General features: G+C 44.7%; 1 protein-coding gene and 2 pseudogenes across 12 annotated transcripts in view; 1 reads left to right on the top strand and 2 right to left on the bottom strand.

Annotated features, from left to right (window-relative positions):
- ARMH3 (armadillo like helical domain containing 3) overlaps positions 1 to 26,951 on the bottom strand; it is a 213,085-nt gene that overhangs the window by 157,415 nt on the left and 28,719 nt on the right. For all 12 annotated transcript variants that reach the window (XR_016221975.1, XR_016221976.1, XM_002718677.6 and 9 more), the window contains 8 exons: positions 15,736 to 15,828; positions 14,494 to 14,568; positions 14,288 to 14,374; positions 8,716 to 8,772; positions 6,906 to 6,949; positions 5,627 to 5,687; positions 4,053 to 4,099; positions 2,397 to 2,472 (listed from right to left, as the gene is read on the bottom strand). Coding sequence is in view for 10 of the 12 variants with exons in the window: in XM_002718677.6 (XP_002718723.1) it covers positions 2,397 to 2,472; positions 4,053 to 4,099; positions 5,627 to 5,687; positions 6,906 to 6,949; positions 8,716 to 8,772; positions 14,288 to 14,374; positions 14,494 to 14,568; positions 15,736 to 15,828 (540 nt within the window). In the remaining 2 variants the exon portion in view is untranslated. The remainder of the gene's footprint in view (positions 1 to 2,396; positions 2,473 to 4,052; positions 4,100 to 5,626; positions 5,688 to 6,905; positions 6,950 to 8,715; positions 8,773 to 14,287; positions 14,375 to 14,493; positions 14,569 to 15,735; positions 15,829 to 26,951) is intronic.
- LOC149121939 (prolyl-tRNA synthetase associated domain-containing protein 1 pseudogene) lies at positions 1,680 to 2,264 on the bottom strand (annotated as a pseudogene).
- Positions 18,730 to 19,661, top strand: LOC149121938 (c-Myc-binding protein-like; annotated as a pseudogene).

Below are 26,951 nucleotides of genomic sequence, written 5' to 3'. Positions count from 1 at the left end.
TTCTTCCTAAGTATCCTCTGCATAAAAGCCTTACTAGTATTTCCGACCCCCAATCAGACAGCTCACTGAGGAGGGTCGTCTTGTACATCTAGGTCCCATCAACATCTGAGTACTAACGATGCTTGCAAACTAACAAGAAGCTCTGTGGCTAGTTTTCTTTAAGCACCTAGGTTTTCATTACATAAATTTTTCTGTAGAGCCATATGAATAAATAATTGAAATACACAAATCCACAGAATTATTCTACAAAAGGAAGGCATTCACAGTCCTCTGCAGATGTGGAAAGGGACTACTCTCATTAGATCACCTAACATACATCTATAAGCTGTTCTGATGACCAGAACTGACTGTTAGATGTAGGTGAACCAAGGGGATTCCAGGTACTGTGAAAAGAGTTATGGAAATGGCAGCATTCCTGTTCCCCACAAACAAGAACGTGTGGGGTAGGGACATGGAGACACTGGCACACACCAGGTAAGCACCAAAACAGATGACTCCTCTGTCCTTGCCCTTCCCCAGTCTACCTGCCACGTTAGCTCTGGAGAAGCAAGCAGTGACGGCTGTTTCTAACCTCACTTCTCTTTCCCAACACCTTCACCAGTTCTTTACCTTCCTTACCTCCTTCTAAGAAAAGAATGGAGTGAAAATGGTGGAGAAGCCTCTTACTGCATCAGTCACAAAAACCAGCAACTGTCCTATGAAGCAGACCCCAAACCAGCAGAGTTTTAAGTATGACATCTTTCCATTAAAATTCAAATCGGCAGATTCCATACAAATCTTACCTTTGAGGAAAAAGCACAAGCAAACTTTTCTCCAAAAGAAACCTACATACATATTTTAAACTACGGCTTCAAGGTAAAAATACTATCAATTTTTTAAGACAGCTTTCCTGAACTTGAGATCTCGGCCTATTTTAGTTCCTTCTCTGCCAGTTACTAGGGAGAACCCTCAAGCATGTGACCCTCATGAATTCCATGGCTTCCTGCTTTCAATGTTTGCAGATCATTTTGTCTGTTAAAAGCTAACCTTATGCTAGACAGCATATTTTTTACTTTTCTTCTCTGGAAATTGGTGAGATAATGAGATAAGTGCCTTGGCCTATTTTACTTCCAATTGTAATCCCAAAGTGACTTATAAAGCAGAAACCCTGATATAAAAATCCATATGGGGGGCGGCACTGCAGCTCAATAGGCTAATCCTCCGCCTTGCTGCGCCAGCACACCGGGTTCTAGTCCTGGTCGGGGCACCGGATACTGTCCCGGTTGCCCCTCTTCCAGTCCAGCTCTCTGCTGTGGCCCGGGAGTGCAGTGGAGGATGGCCCAAGTGCTTGGGTCCTGCACCCCATGGGAGACCAGAAGAAGCACCTGGCTCCTGCCTTCGGATCAGCATGGTGCGCCGGCCACAGCGCGCCGGCCACAGCAGCCATTGGAGGGTGAACCAACGGCAAAGGAAGACCTTTCTCTCTGTTTCTCTCTCCCCCTGTCCACTCTGCCTGTCAAAACAAAACAAAACAAAACAAAAAAAATCCATATGGAAAATAATGCCAGGGGATTTCTGGGGAGAAAAATGAAGCAATCGCAACTTATTTGGGTTAACAAGATTAGCAAAACAGTCAAAACCATTAACCTGGCCAGTCGTGAGACCCACATTAGCACTAGACAGACACACGCACATTCAAGGACAGCACGGGCACTGATGTTAGTACCACCCGACAATGCAAAGCAGTGTTAGACAATACAGCCACAAAGGCTTCTTTTCCCCCTATAAATAAATTCATTCTAAATAGCAGCCCAATTAGATTTTTTTAATCAAAACTTGGTACTACAGGATCATTTCCTGCATTCTTCACAAATATGAGAAAGTCCACAGGGCTCCATCTCATCATCAGTTACTAGATGAAATTGTACCTTCTCATATCCATCTTCCAGAAAAGCAGAATCCAGAACAAAATCACATCTCCAACAACACAGAAGATTGGCAAGAGGGGCTGGCCAGCCTCCACACATTTTTAGTTTTAGTAGCATAGATATTTCATCAGCAAACCCCTATTTCCATTTCTAACACTTACCTGTTTGGCAAGATCATTTAAATTAATCTATCATGAAAAACTGTCACCAACCAAAAGCTTTTTTTTTTATCCTTAAAAAGTAAGTTCTTACTATATGCTCCTTTCAAATGTTCGCTATAAGGCATAATTTCTTCTATTGTAAACATTCAGAATGCTCAAAGACCTCCATGCAGATGGCCAAGGCATTAAGCCACCATTTCAGACAGCCCACAACTCAGTGCCTCTCATATGCCAAACAGAAACTCCCAGACAGGGAGTTTCTTTTCAAAGAAGTAAATCTATTTGAAATTCAGGGAGAGAAGGGATGAGGCATATTAAGGTAACCAACCTGAGCCAGTACTGTGATGAAGTTGCGATTTAAATGAACCGCTTCATAAAGTGCCAGAAGAATGGCCTCATTGGTTCTAAACAAGAAGAGAACAAATTGGAGTGATTTATAGTAGAACAATGAAAACAGGACAAACATCAGGATATGATTTTACCACAGTTCCTTATTATCTGGCCCTTTGAGTTTCTAATGTTCCATATGCAAAAGTGTATGTGCCCTCCCCCATCCCCGTGCACTTTGGTGTAGCAGGTAAGGCCGCTGCCTGCAGTGCCAACATCCCATATGGGCACTGGTTCAAGTCTCGGCTGCTTCACTTCCAATCCAGCTCCCTGCTAACATGCCTGGGAAAGTAACAGAAGATGGCCCAAGGATTTGGGCCCTTGCACAATGTGACAGACCGTGAAGAAGCTCCTGGAAACTGGCTCTATATCAGCACAGCTCCAGCCAATGTGGTCATTTGGGGAGTGAACCACAGGATGGAAGATCTCATGTGCATTCTCATATTCTCTCTCTCTCTCTCTCTCTCTCTAACTCTGCCTTTCAAGTAGATAAATAAATCGTAAAAAAAGAAAAAAAGTATATGAAAGTATATGGAGGGGGCACTGGCATCGTGGCATAGCGGGTAAAGCTGCCGCCTGTGACACTGGCATCCCATATGCACATCAGTTTGTGACCCAGCTGCCCCACTTGTATTCTAGCTCCCTGCTAATGGCCTGGGCAAATCAGAATAAGATGGCCCAAGTGTTTGGACCCCTGTCACCCACATGGGAGACCTGGAAGAAGATCCTGGCTCCTGGCTTCAGCTAGGCTCAGCCTCTACCACGACCATCTGGGGAATTAACCAGTATATGGAAGACCAACCTCTGTCTCTCTCTCTCTCTCTCTCTCTCTCTCTCTGTCTCTGTCTCTGTCTCTCTCTCCACAGCTTTGACTTTCAAATAAATAAAGAAATCTTAAGGGGGGGTGGGGGATTGGCATTGTGGCATAGCAGGTAAAATTACTGCCTATAACACCAGCATCCCATATGGGCGCCAGTTTGTGTCCAGTTGCTCCATTTTCAATGCAGCTCCCTGCTAATGGCTTGGGAAAAGCAGACGATGGCTAAGAGTTTGGGACCCTGCACCCACATGGGAGACACAGATGAAGCTCCTGGCTCCTGGCTCCTGGCTTCAGCAGGGCCCCGCACTGGCTGTTGTGGCCATCTGAGTGAAGTAGCAGATGGAGGATCTGTTTCTCTCTGTCTCTCCCTCTCTGTAACTCTTTCCAATACATAAATAAATCTCTTTTTAAAAAGTATATAGGGGAGGAGTTGGGGCCTTCACTTTAACTCTAGATGGCAGTTCTTATCTGCATCACTCACTACATCCCCTCTCACTTTTCCACCCCAATGCAGTTACATCCTCAACTGCTTTAGATACTCAGCCCTCTTTTGTTTCATTCCAGAGATAGCTCTAACAGTTTTTCAGCTTCTTGAGCAGTAGATATGAGACAAAGCAGAGATTTCTAAAGGTTCAGAATTGTGTAAAGCCCAAGAAACATTTGACAAATAGCAAAAAAAAAAAAAAAGGCAGCAAGAGGTAATATTTCAAACTCCCATATCCAGGGGTTCGGCCCACAATCAGGTCCAGTTCACACACAAGAACGCCAGGTACTTACTGCACTGAGATTTTCTCATGGGCGTCTGCTATGAACATGCTGCCCACCTGTGGAAAAAAGGGAGCACTGCAGACTTACAGTGCGAGGAGTCAGAGGAGCTCGGTGCCTATGACGCCTTCAGCAGTGAAAACTCCTAACTCTGCCCCACCAGCCACACACCAAAGCCACCCTGTGAAGCTCTTAAAAGACCCATAAAGTAATAAAGAAGATAATGAGAACCCTACTGACTCATCTTGCCTTAAAGGACCTTAAAAAGAAAAGTCCCAGTATTTTTGGTCCAGCTTTCGGTTCAGTGCGGAAGTTTCGCAGCCCTGACAGGAAGCAAAGGTTAGCCACTACACCCTCACTGTTCTGCATTCTTCCCCAGATGCTGCTTACCTGGGGTCGGTAGCTGACTCAGGAAGAAAATCACAGAGAGCAGACTGACATCAATCAACATAGGGCTACATGCAGGGGAATGTTTGGGTCTCAGACCACAGAAGTCTACTGAGACCGTTCTCCACCCTTCAGATCCTAGTATCTTTAGTTTGTGTCCTAGTCCAGGTAGACAAGTAAGAAATGGAGTAGGCTGCTCTAAGACGTTTGATATCAGAAGAACCAAGAAAGATGTCCACCCCCTAAAAATACCTTTTTCTCCTGCTCATTGATGCCCAAGGCTATGCAGCTGACGCTTTACTGATCTGATACAAAATCTTTCCTTCCTGGCTAAAAGACAAAGACCCCTGAGAGCAATGTAATTCCAATACATTTACTCGAGCGTCAGTACAAAACTCATACTTCTGTAGTCTCAAAAAAATTCACTGATTTATGGTTCACAGCGATACTGAATAAGGTCCTTTTCTGAGAGTGAGCTCTGGAACAGAATAATGTATAGGACTAAAGAAAAAAAGTGTGTGGAGGGGGAGTTAACTGTTTCTTGTAATAAACTCAAAAACTACCTTGACTTAACGCTGATAATTTGGACACTAATCCCGCCCCCCCCCAAAAAAAAAAAAACCTTAGATTTTTCTGTCTGGATTCTAAGACCACCAGCCACCCACATTTCTTTCTTAACAATTAGTCCCACAGCATCAGGCCCAAAATGCCAAAACTGCCAAGGCTGAGACCCCTTGCCCTGGATTCTTGTGAACTGAACCAGTAACTTTCCTAAACCTAGGCTCTCTCAGCCCAGACCCCAAGCCTTTAGAGGAATGGCTCAGACCCACCGAACAAGCCCTGCACCCCAAGAACTATGAGGGATCAAATGACCATAGCTGACAGCAAAGAAGTCCTCAGGAGAGGACTCAAGCTTAACCCCTCCCAATCCAGGTTCCACAGGGTCAGCGCTTTAGGAAGCAAAAGCCTGACTTAATGTGTAACTTTTCTTTAGAGAAACAAAATCAGTCCCAGAGGAATCAAAGCTCTCCTTTCCCTCATCTCATTTGGTTTTGGAATTTAAAATCTACTCTGAGCAGCCTTTCTCCCCTCATCCTTCTACCACCTCCAACTTCTAGAACTTCTGAGCCCCAGATTTGCCTATCCCTGTAGACCTCACACGTTTCTGACAAGGAGAAAAAAAAATAGGTGGGACTTACCATATTTGTTAAAGCAGAGAAAAAACCGCTCTGGTGTTCTTCCTCCTTATCTTTATACTGCCTGAACGAAAAGAACTAAATTCAACTTCAGCATTATTTATCAAGTCTGTCTGGGTAATCCAAGCAGAAGTGTCTGACCCCAGAAAACTAAAGCATATGACAATGCAACCACTGTGGATTCCCCTGCACGCTAAGAGGCACCCATCTGCTCCTGAGGAAGTGTGTACCACAATGCCTGGCTACTTTGCAAGAGACTTAGAAAGCAAGCTACGGAAGTGTGAAACTGCTCTAACATATGGCTGATCCAGTTATTTCCCAAACAGACTATTACTTGAAAGTGTGACAGGGAAATCACTTTAAGGCTGCAACAGTGAAAATCTTGTTTGTTTTTGAAGGAGAAGAAGAAAAATCTGAGAGCTAAAACATTCATAGAGATAGGACAGATTCGAAGTTCCAGCATCGAATTGTGAGTGAAGAAAGTCTACATTTGCCAGGATTAGAGACACTTCTAGTTTCCATTCACTGAAAACCAGATCATTCCCCATCCACAGCAAGAAGGAATGCAAGCTGCAAGGAAGAGAGCCCGCAGGATATACAGGGACTCTGGGAAACTGAGGCTGCTTCCTAAGTGGGGAAAAAAAAATAACTCTCAAACTAGAGCTAACTCAATATACTTATTCTATTCTTTTCAAGAATAAAAAAAGCAGTACTTCACATGATTTTTTCACAGAAAATTATATTTGTATGATACACTAGACTAACTGAAAGAGCCTGCTGATAGCTGGAAAACTGGTTTAAATGTTCTGCAATATCTGCAGTAAAATACCTACCAGAATGCACCTAATTGCTTAAACTAAAGATGGACACTAACCTGGTGGTTCTGGTCCCCTGGTGTTTAAAACAATCTCTACTAGGGGCCGGCGCCATGGTGCAGTAGGTTAATCCTCCACCTGTGGCACCAGCATCCCATATGGGCACCGGTTCTAGTCCCGGATGCTCCACTTCCAATCCAGCTCTCTGCTGTGGCCTGAGAAAGCAGTAGAGGATGGCCCAAGTCCTTGGGCCCCTGCACCCATGTGGGAGACCTGGAAGAAGCTCCAGGCTCCTGTCTTCAGCTCGGCCAAGCTCCAACCATTGCAGCCAATTGGGGAGTGAACCAATACCTCTAAGACTCTTTCAGAATGGGTAAGAGAACTTCACCCAACTCCAACAAATCAGTTCCCTAGTCTACTGATTCAACTGAAAATTAAACTCTCCCCTTCTGGAAAGGCGCACTTACCTGTTGTACTCAGATAAAGCCTGAGCAATCACAAGCCCCATTCCCTGGAATAGAAAAGGCAGCACAGGTCAAACAAGCAAGCAGGTTTGGGGGAGTGGTGGCAATTCTGTGCCTGGGCCACAGAGGAAACCAATTACACTCCCACAGTCCAAGTCCAAGAAGTTCTGCCTGGAAGCTGGCAACAAGGACAGAAAGTCTGAGAGGCATGGTCAAAGCATCAAAAGGAACTTCAGAAAAGAATTTTCTAATCTAATTATCATATTTAATGGCCCCAGATACAATTATAATATAGTAACAAGGAGTGAGAGACAAACCCAAATGAAGACAATTTCACTGGGATCATTTTCATCTCAAAAGAAAAGGCTGAGGGGCCGAGGCTGTGGCATAGAAGGTAAAGCAGTGCCAGCATCCCATATGGGCGCCGGTTTGAGTCCCGGCTGCTCCACTTCTGATCCAGCTCTCTGCTATGACCTGGGAAAGCAGTAGAAGATGGCCCAAGTTCTTGGGCCCCTGCACCCACATGGGAGACCCAGAAGAAGCTCCTGGCTTCGGATCGGCCCAGCTCTGGCCATTCTGGCCATTTGAGGAGTGAACCAGTGAATGGAAGACGCCCCACCCTCTGCCTCTCTGTAGCTCTGCCTTTCAAATAAATAAACAAATCAAGGAAGGAAGGAGGCAGGGAGGAGGGGAAGGTAGGAACGAAAGGCTGAGTTGGAATCTTGACAAAAAAAAACCCTCTTCTGTTTCCAAATCAGCCACAAAAAAAGTTGACAAATCCCATGCAAAATGAAGGCACAAAGAGGCCACAAGAAAACAGGAAGTGTAAAAGTGAAGAAGCATCAATACATGTTAAACTGATTAATCAACACTCCCCCAAAACCTGGGAAGCACACAGCACAAAGATCAATGAAGGCCACAAGGATAAACAATGCATGTGTTTTCTTCAAAAGGGAAATCAGAAGAAATAAAAAGTGTGGGGCTGGCACTGCAGTGGGTTAAGGCAACACCTGCCATGCCAGCATCCCATATGGTTGCAGGTTCAAGTTCTGGCTGCTCTACTTCTGATCCAGCTCCTTGCTGATATACTTGGGAAAGCAGCAGAAGATGGCCCAAGTCCTTGGGTCCCTGCACTCCCATGGGAGACTCAGAAGAAGGTCTTGGCTTCCACCAGGCCCAGCCTTGGCCATTGTGGCCATTTGGGGAGTGAACCAGTGAATGGAAGATATCTCTCCCCCCTACACTCTATAATTCTGCCTTTCAAATAAATAAATAAAATATTTTAAAAAAGAAAAAAAATGAAATGAAGAGGGTAGAATATAAAGGAAAAAAGTAAGATGGCTGGCTATCTTCTTCCTCCTTATATCCAGAGATCAGAAGTTACATCCCAAACATTCAAGGAAACATACAGCAGAAGTATAGCATCCTATTATGTTTCAGCATCACCAAGCAGCTCTAAATACCTAGCTAGTTCTATAAGGACATTCTAGTAATTTAGTCATCCCAGCTTCCTTATTCTTGGACATGGAACTTAGTGACTCTGTAGGATAATCAAACTCAGCAGACTACAACATGAAATATCACCAACGGCTTCCATGATTCGTGAGCAAATGTCCCCTCAAACTTCCCTAGACTGACAGTTAGAATTCAGTAAGACAAATGCACTGATGCTCTTTAAAAGAAGTATCAACTCCCTCTGTATTCCAGGTAAAATCAACACCCATAGCTCTTTGCTCTCGGTTCTGTGTCCACTGAAATTAAAGCCATTGAATGTAGGTAAGTACAGCAACTACACAAGGATCCAGATACTCACATTGAGTGTGGCCTCATCATCCACAATAGACAGCTTCACAATATAAGGATTCACAGACTGTTAAAAAAGAGAAGAGACTCAAAGTGAATGTGACCCTACATAAGAAAGCCCAGGAGCTATTTAACAAAGTATTAACAGACATGCCTCTGTGAGGCTCTTTGTACAGCAAGGCTCCTGAGATCCAGAGGCAATGCCTCTTGACTGCTCCCTATCTCGCCCCTCTATTTCTAGTAAATCTCTCAATGTGCATGGGCACTCACCAAATGCACACCACACATCACACCTCCGTAACAGTTCTACTTGCATCTCCTTGAGGCTGAATTAGCTCAAGCCAACATCTACTAGTTTTCCCATCTTTCCCTCTTACTTGTTTCTAAAAAGTAAGTGAACACTCCATAAAGCTCACTTTGTCCTACCCTACCAAGTCCATGGGGATGACTATCTTTTGGGAGACATACTGGCTGCTTTGCCATCAGGCACATATTTATAAGTTTCTAACTTACATTCTCATCCCAAAGGTACCCTAACCGTTTCACAAACTATATGCAAAGACTTATTCACCCATCTGTAAAACAAAGCCACCTTGGGGGTAGAAAGAGGCAGCTGCTTAACAGCCAGAGAGGCCATTTATGGGGATCTCATACCCAAAGTAACACTGCAGGGGGAATGGGAAAAAAGGATGTAATTACCCAAACAACAATCTGGTCAGGACACTGGGATTTAATGATTGTCCCATCTCCTATAGCAGTAGAAGATTTCTTGAATTTTTCCAGACCCAATCTCAGCTGGTAGCATATGGAAATGGACATATATTTAATCTCATTAAACAACTCTTCTATCTTTTACAAGTGGGATGAGAACCAATGACCTACTACTCACCTTGAAAACATCACACCCATAGGATGTGAGGAAAGACACCATATGAGAGCAGGCACCAATTCTAACCCAAGGGAGGGAAGAAACAATAGTTCTCAAATTGGCAGTTTTTACAGCTACCAAGAAAACTCATTACTAAGAAACTTGAAAACTTAACTGAAAGGCTAACCCCCCATGTAGACTTTATTTAACCAACTTTCTGAGGACCTCTTTTGCATGTCAATTGAGAACAGAAAAAGAGATGGATTTGCTTTTTTTTTTGCTTTTTAGACTTGCTTTCTTAATGGCCCAAATGTGTAAAATTTATACACACAACTCAAGGCAATAGAACCCACTCCACTTGTTCCTTGATCTGTCAGAGGGAAGGCTCTCAACATATCTTCCTACAACCAAGAGTCAAATTCTGCTGATGCTACAGGCTTCAGACAAGATCCAATGAAATAGATCCTTGGAAAAGAACATCAGCAGTTGGTTGACCTAGAGATGTCACCATAATGAGAGCAACACTACAAAAAGACCACAGTTTCTTGGCACAATTTTTGAAAGTCACTCATCATCCCAAAAGTAGACAGTTTCCAGTAATGATAAGGATCACTGATGACTCAGGCCAGCAAATGCTTTGGCAGTAAATTAGAAAAAGGCAAGGTGGCTAAAAGCAGAGGTTTGAGCTATTGTGTTATTGAGTTATTGTGACAAGTGAGGCACATTAATGAAAACAAGCTTCAATTTCCATATCTGTAAAATGGGGATATTTTCTTCCATGGGGTTGCTATAAAGCTGAAATGAAATGAAACAAGTAAAATCCTGAGCACCTGATAAGGGTTCACTAACTGGTAACTATGTATTTTTTTCCTTTCACATTATCATATTCAAAGGGAAGTTATTTGGGGAAAAGTTGAGGGGCAATAACAACTTGCAAGTAGATACAATAAACAGTTTTGTAATTTCTCAGAGATATTAGGTTCCAGGCAGCAGCTGGGGCTCTGAGTCATTTTATCTCGAGATTTGATCAGCCTAGAAGGTCAGATCTTGCTGCTGTGAAAATTTCTATTCTGCTGGATACTGGACAACTTTACACAACTGCTGTGCTGGCCACTTTTTAAAACTGAAGGCAGGAGCTGGCGCTGTGGCATAGTGGGTAAAGCCGCGCCTGCGGTGCCAGCATCCCATATGGGCACCAGTTCCTGTTCCGGCTGCTCCACTTCCAATCCAGCTCTCTGCTATGGCCTGGGAAAGTAGAAGAGGATGGCCCAAATCCTTGGGCCCCTGCACCTGCGTGGGAGACCGGGAAGAAGCTCCTGGCTCCTGGCTTCAGATTGGCACAGCCCTGGCCAATGTGGCCATCTGGGAAGAGAACCAGCGGATGGAAGACCTCTCTCTCTGCCTCTCTGTAACTCTGCCTTTCAAATAAATAAAATTTTTTTTAAAAATCTTTAAAAAAAAAAAACCTGAAAGCAATCTACTTTGTATCCACAAGACAGAATTATGATATCTTTTCTATCACTTCTGTTCCTTAACTTCAATACTTCAGTTGCCTGCTTTGTGCTTAGCTGGGTATCCACCCTCTCTGGAAAGGCTGCTATTTTCCCCACTGGTCACAGAGTGAGTATGGAAGTAGTTAGCCCCAGCACATCTTCCATACTAGTTTGCATAAAATTTCACCAGCTTTTGGTTTTGTTATACTCATCTGAAACTCCTCATGTTCCTATCAGAAACCTTCCTACTCATGGTCACTAGGCTTCCTTAATGTTTTCTGGTGAATGACTTATATCAAAAGCTGCAAAGCCCAGATAAATTATGCCTGCCAGCTCACCCTTGCCCACTATATTAATTCTTCTGGGGCTCCTGACAGACTAGAGATGCATACCTCACTCCAGAAATATGATTTTCTCTAGTTCCTTGGCCATGTTCAATTTTTCAGGCTGACATTTCAGAGAGCCCTACTGGGCTAAACCAGGGTTCAATTCACATTTACAGAGGCTAAGCCATTGCCTCAGAGTGGCCCGCATCCAGCAGAATGCTCTGAAAATATTCATTACTGATGATGGTGCGTTCCTGTCACATATAACTCAACTCTCTTTAACTATCCTCAGCATTTTTCCTCAGCTATTTTTCTTGCTGTTGTAATAAGGCCCCAGAGGCTATTACACATGACAGATCATAATGGCTACCACGCCAGCCTCCTCCAAATCCCCAGTAAAACAGGTGTTGGTGATAAATTACATATTTATTAGTAGCTCTGCACACCATTCATCAGTTCCTCCAAGACAATGAAAGTGATCAACTCCAGGGATTTGTAACACATTAACATTGCTCTACATATTCCAGTCCCTCCTTAAGTATCCCTTTCTCACAGTCTTTCCTTCTTCCATCTCTCTCCTTATAGAAAACTCTAGATTTTGTGTCACTCATCACCTTCATCCTGGCCAAATGAGGCTTAACTAAGAACTATATCAAAAATCACTAAGTGAAGATCCAGAAGCTCAGAAAAGAAAATCCTTTGCCTAGCTAGCCCACTTCTCATAGCAGCAACACATTAAGCAAAGAAAGTCAGGTTGCCTCAATGCAATACCTGCCCTCTGGGTTCAATAAAGTATTCCTTAGTATCCAGAATTCAGTGCCACATGTTTCCCATGCCTTGAAAGCAATCTCCCAATTAGGGTCATGGTCTTCCCTGACTGGCCCCTTCCTTCTCAACCTTTGGAGGAGAATCAAGCACATGTGCCAACTCAAGTATAAACCTCTGGGTTCTGATCTTCATTTCAAAACCTATGAATATGTATATAATTAATTCAGGGGCAAAGAGAGCTGCAGAATTTATATAGATAAGGCCCTATCTTCAATTTTTCATTAAATGATACTTATGCAAACAGACTACATTAAGGAAATCTGATACACAAAACACTATATCTAAAAACAGATGCCCTAGGTCAATGGTTACCAATTCTAACTAATCATTAGGCCAGTGCTGTGGCATAGTAGATAAAGCCGCCACCTGCAGTGCCAGCATTCCATATGGGCACCAGTGCAAGTCCCTGCTGTTCCACTTCCAATCCAGCTCTCTGCTATGGCCTGGGAAAAAAGTAGAAGATGGCCGAAGTCTTTGGACCCCTGCATCCACATGGGAGACCCAGAGGAAGCTCCTGGTTCCTGGCTTCGGATCAGTACAACTCCGGCTGCTGCAGCCATCTGGGGAGTGAACCAGCAGTTGGAACCTCTCTCTCTCTCTCTCTGCCTTCCAAATAATAAATAAATAAATCTTAAAAAAAAAAATAATAACAACAAAACAAGGGCAGGTATTTGGCTCAGTTCCCATACCAAAAGTATCTGGTTTCAGTCCCAGTTCCACTTCTGATCCAGCTTCTTGCTAACAAGAATCCTGAGAAGCAATAGGTGATGGTTCAAGTACTTGGGGTTCCTGCTACCCACGTGGGAAATCCAGGTTGAGTTCCAAGTTCTTGGCTTTAGACTGGCTTTAGACTGGTTACTGTAGCATTTGGGAAGTGAAACACCAGATGGAAGATCAATCTTATATATGTATGTCTGTGCGTGTATGTGTGTGTGTGTGTGTGTTTCTCTGCCTTTCAAATAAAATGAAAGAAATATTTAATTTTAATTTTAAAATTATAAAAAAAAAAAAACATATTCCTAGCAGTCACTCTATCCCTACCCCTACCAAAAGATTCTGATTCAGTATGGAGTATCCAGAGTAAAGCTCACACATTTTTTTTCCCTTTCAACATTTATTTATTTGAAAGGCAGAGAAACAGAGACAGACAGACTGACAGAGATCCCCCATCCACTGCTTCACTCCCCAGAAGCCTAAAACAGCCTGGGCTGGTCCAGGCTAAAACCAGGAGCTTTGAATCCAATCTGAGTCTCCTATGTGGGTCCAGGGACCCAGCTACTTGAGCTATCATCTGTTGCCTTGCATTATCAGGAAACTGGAATTGGGAGCAGCGCTGGGACTTAAACACAAGCATCCCAATATTGGATGCAGACATCCCAAGCAGCATCTTAACTGCTGTGCTAAATGTTTACCCCAGAAATTTCTTCTTTGTAAGAAATTTCGCGATTTTTTAAACACTGCACAATTTCTTTCTTTTTTTAAGATTTATTTTTATTTATTTGAATGACAGAGTTACAAAGAGAGGTAGAGACAGAGAGAGAGGTTTTCCATCCACTGGTTTACTGCCCAATTAGCCGCAGTGACCAGAGCTGCGCCAATCCAAAGCCAGGAGCTTCTTCTGGGTCTCCCAAGCAGGTGCAGGGGACCAAGGACTTGGGCCATCTTCTACTGCTATCCCAGGCCATAGCAGAGAGCTGGATCAGAAGAGGAACAGCCGGGACTAGAACCGGCACCCATACAGGATGCCAGCACTGCAGGCCAGGGCTTTAACCTGCTCACCACAGTGCTGGCCCTGAAATTTCTTAATTTTATTAAGTTTGGTTTGAGAACCATGATACTAATGGTCATGATACTACTTACTCTTTTTACTATAATCTGTACTATAGGATTCCTTTAAACAAAACTATACCCTCTGCCCTATGCATTTAGTAGACTTTAATAATTTATAAAAGTTATTATACCATTTACCAAGAACATGTCTTTTACATTAAGCAAAGCCCTTTAGGAATACCCATATGTGGGAAGATTATATAAAGGTAACAACAGTCCACTGAAGAGCTTACTTACCTCATATTTTCTATAATTCACCAGCAAAGCCAAGAGGACAACAGCGTCATACCCATGCTCTCTACGACTTGGAGGGTGGGAGAGAATCTGTAACAAAAACCAGAAATCCATGAGTGCTAATTCCTGGTTCCTGGGAAAACAGACAAAGAAAATTTAAGGAGGTAATTTATCTACAAGAGAAAGAGTTAACAAGGAAATTGCCCTACCTGTAAAATTGCTTCAAATATGCTGTTGATCATTACATATTCCAAGATAGTGTTCTGGCTGATGTTATCTGTCACCTGAATAAAATAAAAGGGTTTTTAAAGTCTGTACTGAGGCACTCTCATATCTCACATATATCTCTTCCCCTCGCATCTAAGAAAAACAGAAATATCAACAACATTCTCCCAGACACTTGTGAAACTTTCACAAGTACCCCAAAGCAACCAGACCTTGAGTAGACACATACAATAAGGGTAGGAAATCAGCAAATTCAAACTTCCTAAGGGGAGAATCCTGGCCTAGAGGTTAAGACACGGCTTGGGATACCAGCATCTCATATCAGAAAGCTTGGGGTTGGGGTCCTGGCCCCACCCATGATTCTAGTTTCCTACTAATGCACACCATGGGAGGCAGCAGCAGTGGCTCAGGTCCCTGCCACCACCAAGGGAGACTTGGATTGACTTCATGGTTCCTGGCTTCCAGCTCCAGCCTGGCCCAGCTGTTGTGAGCATTTGGAATAAACCAGCAGATGGTAGATTGGTATCTCTCTCACACACACATACTTACCTACTTTCTTTTATTTCTTTCTCCCTCTCTTTCTCTCTCACCTCCCCCCTTCCCTTGCTCTCAAATAAATTAAACCAATATATTTTTTAAAAATTAAAAAAAAAGAAACAACCTAAATCTTTGAACTCTCTATTTCTCTCATACCTTCAAACAAGCATTTGTTTTGCAATTTCTTGGGTTCCATTCCTCAAATGCACAGGTAGATATTTCTAAATCCAGAAGTCTTCAAACAGTTATAGGGTAAAGGAACCACCAGAAATAAATGAACAATACCCTACCCTCCTTCCACTAGGAAGTACGGGTCAGCCTCTAGTCAAAAAAGCAAAACCAGAACAAATAAAAATATTCACAAGCAAAGAATATAAAACTGTTTCCAAATGAGACCAATGAGAAGGACAAATCTGATAACCCTGAAGACAATTCTGGCAGGGTCCTGAACTGAAAACAGCTCATGGCCTGCAGGCTGAAAATACCAGTAGTCACTCTCAGGAGCCACTCGCAGGATGCAGAAGCCCACACAACTTCCTTATATATGTTCAGAAACAAGAGAGTGATGCAACACCCTAGTGGAGACCTTTTTTTCTCTTTTCCTTTCTAACTTGAGCCTCAAGTATTTCAGTAAGCTCACCACTGCTGTCAGTTAATGTCCTTGGCAAACATACAGAGGGGTCACTTACAGTTACTAAGCAAAGGAGGAGTTTCAGACATAAACTCTTCAGACTTTCAGAACCTTCTGCACAAAGCAATGAATCCAAACTCTCCATCAAGTTCTGAGAAAGAGAATTGTTAAGCATTAAACCATACCAGTAATATCTACATCCCCATCTTTGTCCAACTCTGGGTTATGTTACAAAAGATAATGTAAATCACACAAGGAGGCAATCACACCATTCCTTTGGGAGTAAGTCGTGCAAGATTAGACAAAGAAGAAGACTTCAAAGTCTAGCTGTTTCAGAAAAAATCATTTAGAACAGTGCACAGAACAATAAAGCATTCACTATTCCACCAAATGAATGTCTGCAGCCTGTCATCCACATAGAAACCTTTATAGATTAGAATGAAGGAAAATTTTTTAACTTTTTAAAAAAGATTATTTGAAAGGCAGAGTTAAAGAGACAGAGACAGAGAGCTCTTCCATCTGCTGGTTCACTCTCCAGATGGCCACAACGGCCAGAGCTATACCAGCCTGAAGCCAGAAGCCAGGAGCTTCTTTCAGGTCTCCCACATGGACACAGGAGCCCAAGCACTTGGGCCATCCACCACTGCTCTCCCAGGCTCATTAGCAGAGAGCTGGATCTGAAGTGGAACAGCCGGGTCTCAAACTGGCGACCGCATGGGATGCCAGCACCACAGGCAACGGCTTTACCTACTATGCCACAGCACCAGCCATGATAATGAAGGAAATTATTTAAAAACCTGATGACTAAATAACTGTATAAAAGTGACATTATTTGATAAAGAAAGGATGTCATTTGATGCTTGGCACAATTAACAAATAGAGTCAAGATCACTGTTCGCCCAATTGCTTGGGCCCCTGTCACCCATGTACAAGACTTAGATAGAGTTCCTGGCTCCTAGCTTCAGATTGGCCCAGCTCCAGCCATTGCAGCTACTTGAGGAGTAAACCAATGAATGAAAGATCTTTCTCTGTCCTCCCTATCACTCTACCTTTCAAATAAAAAAATCTTAAAAAAAAAAAAAAAAGGCTGAAGAGGCAGGCATTCGTCATATCCCATATCCTAGGAACTAGTTCCAGCTATACTTCCAATCCAGCTTCCTGCTAATGTGCAACTTGGGAGGCAGCAGGTTATGGTTCAAGTACTTGGGTCACTACTACCCATATGGGAGACCCAGATTGAGTTCTTGGATCCTGGCTTCAGCCTGACCCAACCTGGGCTATTGCAGGCATTTGGGGACTAACCCAGTAGATGGGAGATCTATGTCTGTCTCTGTCTCTCCATATTTTACATAAATAAATATTTATTTTTTAAAAGCTGATAGACTCAGGCCGGCGCCGCGGCTCAATAGGCTAATCCTCCACCTGCGGCGCCAGCACACCGGGTTCTAGTCCCAGTCAGGGCGCCAGACTCTGTCCCGGTTGCTCCTCTTCCAGTCCAGCTCTCTGCTGTGGCCAGGGAGTGCAGTGGAGGATGGCCCAGATGCTTGAGCCCTGCACCCGCATGGGAGACCAGGAGAGGCACCTGGCTCCTGGCTTCAGATCGACGCGGTGCGCCGGCCGTGGCAGCCATTGTGGGGTGAACCAACGGAAAAGGAAGACCTTTCTCTGTCTCTCTCTCTCTCACTGTCCACTCTGCCTGTCAAAAAATAAAAATAAATTTAAAAAAAAAAGCTGATAGATTCAAACTAATCTAAAGATGAAACCTCTATATATAAAACAAATGGAAGAGAGAAATATTCTACATTAAATGAAGGAAGAAAGTGGCTGGAGGATAAAGATATAGCTGCAAGTTCAAGCTGAAGGTTCAAAATAAACTGCTTTAGTTCAACTGAATAAATATGTATCTACTGTATGCTAAACAGTATGCTTTTAAATGTAAGAATAAGACTATGACCCCCATTCTCAAGGTGGTTTTAGTATAATGGGAAGAAAAATAAACAGCTTTATTTTTTTTTAAAGATTTATTTATTTGTTTGAAAGTCAGAGTTACAGAGAGAGGAGAGGCAGAGAGAGAGAGAGAGGTCTTCCATCCAATGGTTTACTGCCCAATTGGCCGCAATGGCCGGAGCTGCACTGATCCGAAGCCAGGGACCAGGAGCTTCTTCTGGGTCTCCCATGTGGGTGCAGGTGCCCAAGCACTTGGGCCATCTTCTACTGCTTTCCCAGGCCATAGCAGAGAGCTGGATTGGAAGTGGAGCAGCTGGGTCTGGAATCGGTGACATGCCAGCGCTTCAGGCAAAGAGTGTTAACCCGCTACGCCACAGCACTGGCCCAAATAACCAGCTTTTTTTTTTTTTTTTTTTTTTTTTTTTTTTTTTTTGACAGGCAGAGTTAGACAGTGAGAGAGAGAGAAAGGTCTTCCTTCCATTGGTTCACCCCCCAAAATGGCCACTACGTCCAGCGCGCTGCAGCCGATCCAAAGCCAGGAGCCAGGTGCTTCCTCCTGGTCTCCCATGCAGGTGCAGGGCCCAAGCACTTGGGCCATCTTCCACTGCCTTCCCAGGCCACAGCAGAGAGCTGGACTGGAAGATGAGCAACTAGGACAGAATCCAGCGCCCCAACCGGGACTAGAACCCGGGGTGCCGGTGCCGCAGCTGGAGGATTAACTAAGTGATCCGCGGCACCGGCCCAATAAGCAGCTTTAATTTAGTGATTACTATGATACATATATACACGGAAGAAGACAATCAGTGTAAAAGCCATCTATTTCAGGACCCCTCAGGGGTGAGTTATATTTTGAAAAATCAGTAGGAATAAAACTTGAGGAGGTAGGGAGGACAATTAGCCTAGCAGTTAAGATGTGGGATATGCCTGCATCCCACACTGGCAGGTCTGGGATGATCCCCTGGCTTTGATTCCTTGGCTCCAGCTCCTAATTCCAGCTTCCTCCTGGTAAAGACTCTGGGAGGCAGTGGTGATAGCTCCTGGGGCTGGGTTCCTGCCACACACATAGGGGTCCTGGACTGAGTTCCCAGCTCCAGCTTTGGTCCCTCACTGTTGCACGCATCTGAGGACTAGGCCAGCAGATCAGGGCACTTTCTCTGTGTGTGTGTATCTGTCTGTCTCAGCATCCCATTTTTTTTTTTTTTTTAAGATTTATTTATGATGAGCAGTACCACCTGGAGCCCACCAGCGATGGTCTCCAGCGCCAGTGACAACACTGCCGCTGTCACTATGGCCCATTACAAAGCCAACGACTTGACGCAGGAGCAGTTCCAGAGGTAGCTGGAGAAGTCGGGAGTGCTGGACACACTGACCAAGGTGTTGGCAGCCTTACATGAAGAACCAGAGAAACCTAATAGTGCTTTGAACTTGTTGTTATTTATTATTATTTGACAGAGTTAGTGAGAGAGAGACAGAGAGAAAGGTCTTCCTTCCGTTGCTTCACCCCCAAAATGGCCACTACAGCCAGAGCTACGCCAATCCGAAGCCAGGAGCCAGGTGCTTCCTCCTGGTCTCCCATGCAGGTGCAGGGGCCCAAGCACTTGGGCCATCCTCTACTGCACTCCTGGGCCACAGTAGAGAGCTGGACTGGAAGAGGAGCAATGGGGACTAGAACCCGGCAGCCATATGGGTGCCGCAGGCGGAGGATTAACCAATTGAGCCACAGTGCCGACCCCATGCTTTGGACTTTTTAAAGCATCACTTAGGAGCTGCTACTGCAGAAAATCCAGAAACAGATCTGCCTTGCCTAAAATTGGCAGAAATGAAAGAAAAATATGAAGCTATTGTAGAAGAAAATAAAAAACTGAAAACAAAGCTTGCTCAGTATGAACCACCTCAGGAGAAGCGTCCTGAATACGATTCTTCTCAGTCGAAAAGACACTGAAAAATGGTTCTGCATGACTTAAATAGTTTGTATAGTATATAATCTTTCCTGAACAGATGCTATAGAACACTTTTAATATGTTAATTCAGCTATTATACTTTAACTGTTAAAAGCACACACATTAAGAGAATCACTAATAAAAACTCAGTATGACTTTCTTTGGGTCTTACAGCAGGAGAATCCAAAGTAAATCCTGAAAACAAAACAAAAACCACCAAATACAGCCCTCTAATCCATTACCTAAAAGACATTCTGTTTATAAATCTGATGAGGAGTGATGGTACAGGGTGTATTTAGCCAAGGGAGGTTAGCATGGGGCAATTACTTGGTTTAGTTCAGGATATGAGCACAGCTACAGTCATTCTTTAAAATGAAGATGACACTGTCATTTATATTGCTGTAGGAAACTAAAGAAATTTGAGACTTAAAATGCTTTTCAGCCGGTTCCCCTGAATCTTCTGCTCTTGTTTCTGTGAAGTGGAACAAGCGGCTCTTCTTTGCCACGACTCTGCCTTAGAGAACTCTGTGTGCAAGTCTGAACTCTGACACTGTTTTCCTTCTATGCGATAGTGCTCTATCTGACACTTCTGCCTTGCTTTGCTCTGTGCCTCAGTGAGTCCTAGCTGCACACTGGCCTTTCTGTGTGGTGCTTTCCAATTTGCTTAAGAATAGCAGTTACCATGATTATAATTTTTATGACTTTAAACAGGACCACACTTTTTCCTGCCTTACTGCATTGCTTAACTGAACATAAGAACAAAGGCACTGGAAAAGTCGGGGTTCATGCACAAGCTGGGATGCAAAGGGGAAATGAGCGATATATTATGGGAAATTAGAGTTCATAGGTATAATTACACAGTAGTTTTTTTCTTAAAGTATTTTTTGTAAACTTGAATTCATTTTATCTCCATTATCCCTGTGAAGTAGGTAGGGCAAGTATGAGAGTAGATTGGGTGCTGAATTGTTAGACTGATGATGTTAACACAAATTGTGCGCTCACTGTAGAACTTGGGCACATTGATTTAGTGTTCTGAAATACTTTCCTCATCTGTTAAATGAGAAGAATATCTGTGCTGCCTACCTCACAGGGTTGTTGTAAGGATCAAATGAAAATGTATGTGAAAGATCTGTAAATGATAAGACACCAAAAAAAAAAATTACAGAAAGGCAGAGGCACAGAGAGACAGAGGTCTTCCATCTGCCAGTCGACTCCCTAGATGGTTGCGTCGGCCGGAGCTGCACCGATCCAAAGCCAGGAGCCAGGAATTTCCACCAGGTGCCCCAGGTGGGTGCAGGGGCCCAAGCACTTGGGCCATCTTCTATTGCTTTCCCAGGCCATAGCAGAGGGCTGGATCGGAAGTGGAGCAGCTGGGACTCAAATCAGCACCATATGGGATGCCGGTACTACAGGCAGCAGCTTTACCCAGTATGCCACAGCACCAGCCCCCAAAATTTTTAAAATGAAAAAATAAATTTTAAAAATTTGAGAAGGATGGGGCTGGCGCTGTGGCGCAGTGGGTTAAAGCCCCGGCCGAAGCGCTGGCATCCCATATGAGTGCCGGTTCTAGTCCCGGCTGCTCCACTTCCGATCCAGCTCTCTGCTGTGGCCTGGGAAAGCAGTAGAAGATGGCCCAAGTCCTTGGATCCCTGCACCCACACGGGAGACCCAAAAGAAGCTCCTGGCTTCGGATCGGCACAGCTCCGGCTGTTGTGGCCAACTGGGGAGTGAACCAACGGATGGAAGACCTCTCTCTGCCTCTCTTCTCTCTGTGTAACTCTGACTTTAAAATAAATCTTTAAAAAAAAAAAAAATTTTGAGAAGGAAAGCAATTTCACACAGGTTTTTGTTTTTGTTTTTGTTTTTGTTTTTTTACATGATCAAAGACAGATGAGGGAGTCTAACGTTGTGGAATAGCAGGTAAAGCTGATGCCTGCAACACTGGCATCCCACAGGGACACCAGTTTGTGTTGTAGCTGCTCTACTTCTGATCCAGCTCCCTGCTAACAATCCAGCACCTGAAGAGGGCCCAAATGCTCAGGCCCTGCTACCCATATGAGAGACCTGGAAGAAGCTCCTGGCTTCAGCCTTGCTCAGCCCTGGCTGTAGAGGACATCTGGGGAGGGAACCAGTGGGTGGAAGATAGATAGATAGATAGATAGATAGATAGATAGATAGATCGATCGATCGATCTCCCCTCCCCAACTTTGACTTTCAAATAAATAAATAAATCTTTAAGAAAAAAAAAGACATATGAGGAATGAAATGGTCCTGGGTATAAGGATGGAAGACAAGTAGTTTGTTATCATGGGAGTATAAAGAATGAGGCATGGCAGTGAGAAACTGCAGAAGTAACTAGAGGGCAGATTATGAAAGTTGTATAAGGCTAACTAGGGAGTCAGGTCTTTATCTTATCTGTAACAGACTAACAAAGGGTTGTAAGCAGGTAAGAGTTGAGTGTATTACACATCAATCTGTCGGAGTGGATGACAGATTTAAAGACTGCAAGTGAAGAGGGAGGGAGACCAATCAGGATATTAGGTCAATTTCCTGAGAATCACCATGTCTCATTTGCCTCTGTGGCCCCAGTGCCTAGCACAGTGCCTGGTACACAAGAGCCCAATACGCGTTTGTTCAAAGGAAGAAGGAGGGGTGTTGGCACTGTGATGCAGCAGGTTAAGCCACGGCTTAGGATGACAGCAGTACACACTGAAGTGCCTGGTTTGAGTCCCCATGTCAAATTCAGCTTCCCACTAATGCACCCGGGAGACGGTAGATAATGGCCAAGCACTTGGGTCCCTGCCATCTAGGTAAGAGATCTGAATGGAATTCCTGGCTCTTAGCTTTGGCCTGGACCGAACTGTGTGGGCATTTGGGGAGTGAAAGAGAGAATGGAAGATTTCTCTGTTACTCTGCTTTTCAAACAAATAAATAAATAAAAAGAAAGAAAGAGAAGGGAAGGAGGGAGGGAAGGAGAGAGGGAGGAAATAGTTCAGATAAAGAGATAACAGGGCTGGCGCTGCGGCTCACTAGGCTAATCCTCCGCCTGCGGCGCCGGCACACGGGGTTCTAGTCCCGGTCGGGGCGCCCCATTCTGTCCCAGTGGCTCCTCTTCCAGGCCAGCTCTCTGCTGTGGCCCGGGAGTGCAGTGGAGGATGGCCCAAGTGCTTGGGCCCTGCACCCCATGGGAGACCAGGATAAGCACCTGGCTCCTGCCTTCAGATCAGCGTGGTGCACCAGCTGCAAAACCAACGGCAAAAAGAAGACCTTTCTCTGTCTCTCTCTTTCACTGTCCACTCCGCCTGAAAAAAAAAAAAAAAAAAGAGAGAGAGAGAGAGAGAGATAATAGGTTCCGAAGTAACAGGAGTGAAAAGACAGGAATGAGAAATAAGCAAATAAGCTGAGGGGCTGGTGCTGTGGTGCAGCAGGTAAAGCCACCGCCTGCAGTGCCAGCATCCCATATGGGCACCAGTTCGAGACCCGGCTGCTCCACTTCCAATCTAGCTCTCTGCTATGGCCTGGGAAAACAGAAGATGGCCCAAGTCTTGGGCCCCTGCACCTGCATGGAAGACTGGGAAGAACTCCTGGCTCCTGGCTTCAAATCGGTGCAGCTCTGGCTTTGCAGCCAATTGGGGAGTGAACCAGCAGATGAAGATCTCTCTCTCTCTCTCTCTCTTTTTTTTTCTCTCTCTCTCTGCCACTGCTTCTCTCTCTGTGTAACTCTGACTTCCAAATAAATAATAAAATAAATAAATAAATAAATCTTTTTAAAAAAGAAAGAAGCTGAGGTAAAATTAGCTGAACTTGATGATAACCTGGAGATAAAAGATGAGGGAGAAGAATGAAGGATGACTGAGTTTTCTGGTGCAGGAGAAGACAGGTGCCCCATTCTGAAAGGGAATCAATGAGAAAAGAACAGATACAGGAGAACAACGAGTTCCACGTCGGACATGTCCAGCATCCAGCATGAGGTACTTATGGCTTGCAAAGGTGAGTGTACTCAGGAAGTGCTTACAGAGCATACAGCTGGCTCTTGGGCTCTCAAGGAACATTACCTCAGTAGTAATCAAAATGAAGGCAGGACTTAGAACTCTGAGAATGAAGGTGCTATCTGGAATTTGATCATGACAAACATGTAGAAGGCTGGAATTCCGTACACTAGGTACAAAATCCTTGTGCATACGTAACTGCATATTCATAACTTCTTTCTTGTAACCTAACTACAATAAGGATTTGTTAATATATCAATTTCTTTATTTTAAATTTAGTGACAAGGCCGGCGCCACGGCTCACTAGGCTAATCCTCCGCCTGTGGCGCCAGCACCCTGGGTTCTAGTCCCAGTTGGGGCGCCGGTTCTGTCCCTGTTGCTCCTCTTCCAGTCCAGCTCTCTGCTGTGACCCGGGAGGGTAGTGGAGGATGGCCCAGGTGCTTCGGCCCTGCACCCGAATAGGAGACCGGGAGGAAGCAACTGGCTCTTGGCTTCAGATTGGCACAGCGCACCAGCCATTGTGGCCATTTTGGGGGGGACCAATGGAAGGAGGACCTCTCTCTCTCCCTCTCTTACTGTCTAACTCTGTCTTTAAAAAAAAAAATTTAGTGACAGAAGGGGGCTGGCACCATGGCTCAGTAGGTTAATCCTCTGCCTGCGACACCGACACCCCACATGGGCGCCAGGTTCCAGTCCCGGTTGCTCCTCTTCCAGTCCAGCTCTCTGCTGTGGCCCGGGAGTGCAGTGGAGGATGGCCCAAGTGCTTGGGCCCCTGCACCCCATGGGAGACCAGGATAAGCACCTGGCTCCTGGCTTCAGATTGGCACAGCGTCAGTCATAGCGGCCATTTGGGGGGTGAACCAACGGAAGGAAGACCTTTCTCTCCGACTCTCTCTCTCACTGTCTATAATTCTACTTGTCAAATAAATAAATAGAAAAAAAGATACTATCAAACACTACAAATTATATATCTGATTAGGGCCTTGTATTCAGAATATGTAATGAACTCTTACAACTCAACAATAAAAGACAATCCAATCTAGAAATGAGTAAAGGATATGAATAAAGTTTCTCAAAAGAAAGAAGAGGCTGGCGCCGCAGCTCACTAGGCTAATCCTCTGCTTGCGGCGCCAGCACACCCGGTTCTAGTCCCGGTCGGGGCGCCGGATTCTTTCCCGGTTGCCCCTCTTCCAGGCCAGCTCTCTGCTGTGGCCAGGGAGTGCAGTGGAGGATGGCCCAAGTGCTTGGGCCCTGCACCCCATGGGAGACCAGGAGGAAACACCTGGCTCCTGGCTTCAGATCAGCACGGTGCGCCGGCTCAGCACGCTGGCCGCGGCGGCCATTGGAGGGTGAACCAACGGCAAAGGAAGACCTTTCTCTCTGTCTCTCTATCTCACTGTCCACTCTGCCTGTCAAAGGAAAAAAAAAAGAAAAAGAAAGAAGAAAAGACAGACAAAAACAACTGTTTATTCATATGATGTAAATTACCTGGAATCCTTAGGCTGGCATTGTGGTAGACCGGGTTAAGCTGTGGCTTGCTATGCAATGCCATCCTATATCAGAGCACCAGTAAAAGTCCCATCTGTTCTGCTTCCAAACTAGCTTCCTAATAATGCATCTGAGAAAGCTGCTGACAATGCCTTAGCTACTTGGGCTCCTGCCACCCATGTGAAAGACCACGATGGAGCTCCTGGCTCCTGGCTTCAAGCTGGCAAAGACCTGGCAGTTTTAGCCACTGAGCAGTGAAACAACAAATGAAAGATCTCTCTCTCTCTCTCTCTCTCTCTCTCTCTATCCCTCTCTCTCTCTCTCTCTCTGTATTTCAAAGATAGAAATAAATCTTTAAAAAAAAAAATTGGGGGCCAGCATTGTATAATAGCAGGTTAAGCTTCCACCTGTTAAGTTGGCATCCCACATGGGTGCCAGTTCAAGACCCGATTGCTCCACTTCCAATCCAGCTCCCTGCTATTGCACCTGGGAAATCAGCAGAAGATGGCCCAAGAGCTTGGGCCCCTGAACCCATGTGGGAGACAGGAAGAAGCGCCTGGCTCCTGGCTTCAGCCTGGCCCAGCCCTGCTGTTGTTGCCATTTGGGGAGTGCACCAGCTGATAGAAGATCTCTCTATATACATCTTTTTTTTTTTTTTTTTTAAGATTTATTTATTTATTTGAAAGGCAGAGTTACACAGAGGCAGAGAGAGAAAGACAGAGAGAGAATGAGAGAGAAGGGTCTTCCACCTACTGGTTCACTCCCCTTTCTATCTTTCCTCCTCTCTAACTCTGCCCTTCAAATAAATAAAAAACAAATTCAAAAATAAAAATGGAATCCTCATACATACATTGCTGGTGAATTGTAAAATGGAACAGCTACCATGATTTGACAGTTCCTCAAATGTTAAATTCAGAGTTACCACATGACTCAATAATTTTATTCCCAGGTAACTGTCCAAAATAATTGAAAACATATAACATACATCCAAACACTTATACATGGCTGTTCAAAGCAACATTATTCATAATAGCAAATTTTCAAACAATCCAAATGTCCATCAGCCAAGAAATGGAATATCAAAATGAGGTATATCCAACCAAGGGAAAATTATTTGGCAGTAAAAAGAATGAAATATGGGGCCGGCACTGTGACACAGCGGGTTAACACCCTGGCCTGAAGCGCAGGCATCCCATATGGGTGCTGGTTCGAGTCCTGGCTGCTCCTCTTCCAATCCAGCTCTCTGCTATGGCCTAGGAAAGCAGCAGAAAATGGCCCAAGCCCTTGGGCCCCTGCACCCATGTGGGAGACCGGGAAGAAGCTCCTGGCTTCGGATCAGCGCAACTCCAGCTGTTGCGGCCATCTGGGGAGTGAACTACCAGATGGAAGACCTCTCTCTCTCTCTCTGCCTCTCCTCTCTTTGTGTAACTCTGACTTTCAAATAAATAAATAAATCTTTAAAAAAGTAAGAAAAGAGGCCAGCGTCGCGGCTCACTAGGCTAATCCTCCGCCTTGCGGCGCCAGCACACCAGGTTCTAGTCCCAGTCGGGGCGCCGGATTCTGTCCTGGCTGCCCCTCTTCCAGGCCAGCTCTCTGCTGTGGCCAGGGAGTGCAGTGGAGGATGGCCCAAGTCCTTGGGCCCTGCACCCCATGGGAGACCAGGATAAGTACCTGGCTCCTGCCTTCGGATCAGTGCGGTGCGCCGGTCACAGCGCACCGGCCGCGGCGGCCATTGGAGGGTGAACCAACAGCAAAGGAAGACCTTTCTCTCTGTCTCTCTCTCTCACTGTCCACTCTGCCTGTCAAAAAAAAAAAAAAAAAAAAAAAAAGAGGTTTCTTTAAAAAAAAAAATGAAATATGAGACATTTTATATGGATGAACTCTGAAAACATCACACTAAGTGAACGCCA

The sequence above is a fragment of the Oryctolagus cuniculus genome, chromosome 15 (genome assembly GCF_051225735.1).
Source record: "Oryctolagus cuniculus isolate XC-2025 breed Fujian yellow rabbit chromosome 15, ASM5122573v1, whole genome shotgun sequence".
Classification (NCBI taxonomy): Eukaryota; Metazoa; Chordata; class Mammalia; order Lagomorpha; family Leporidae; genus Oryctolagus; species Oryctolagus cuniculus.
This window is presented reverse-complemented; position numbering and strand designations above follow the sequence as displayed.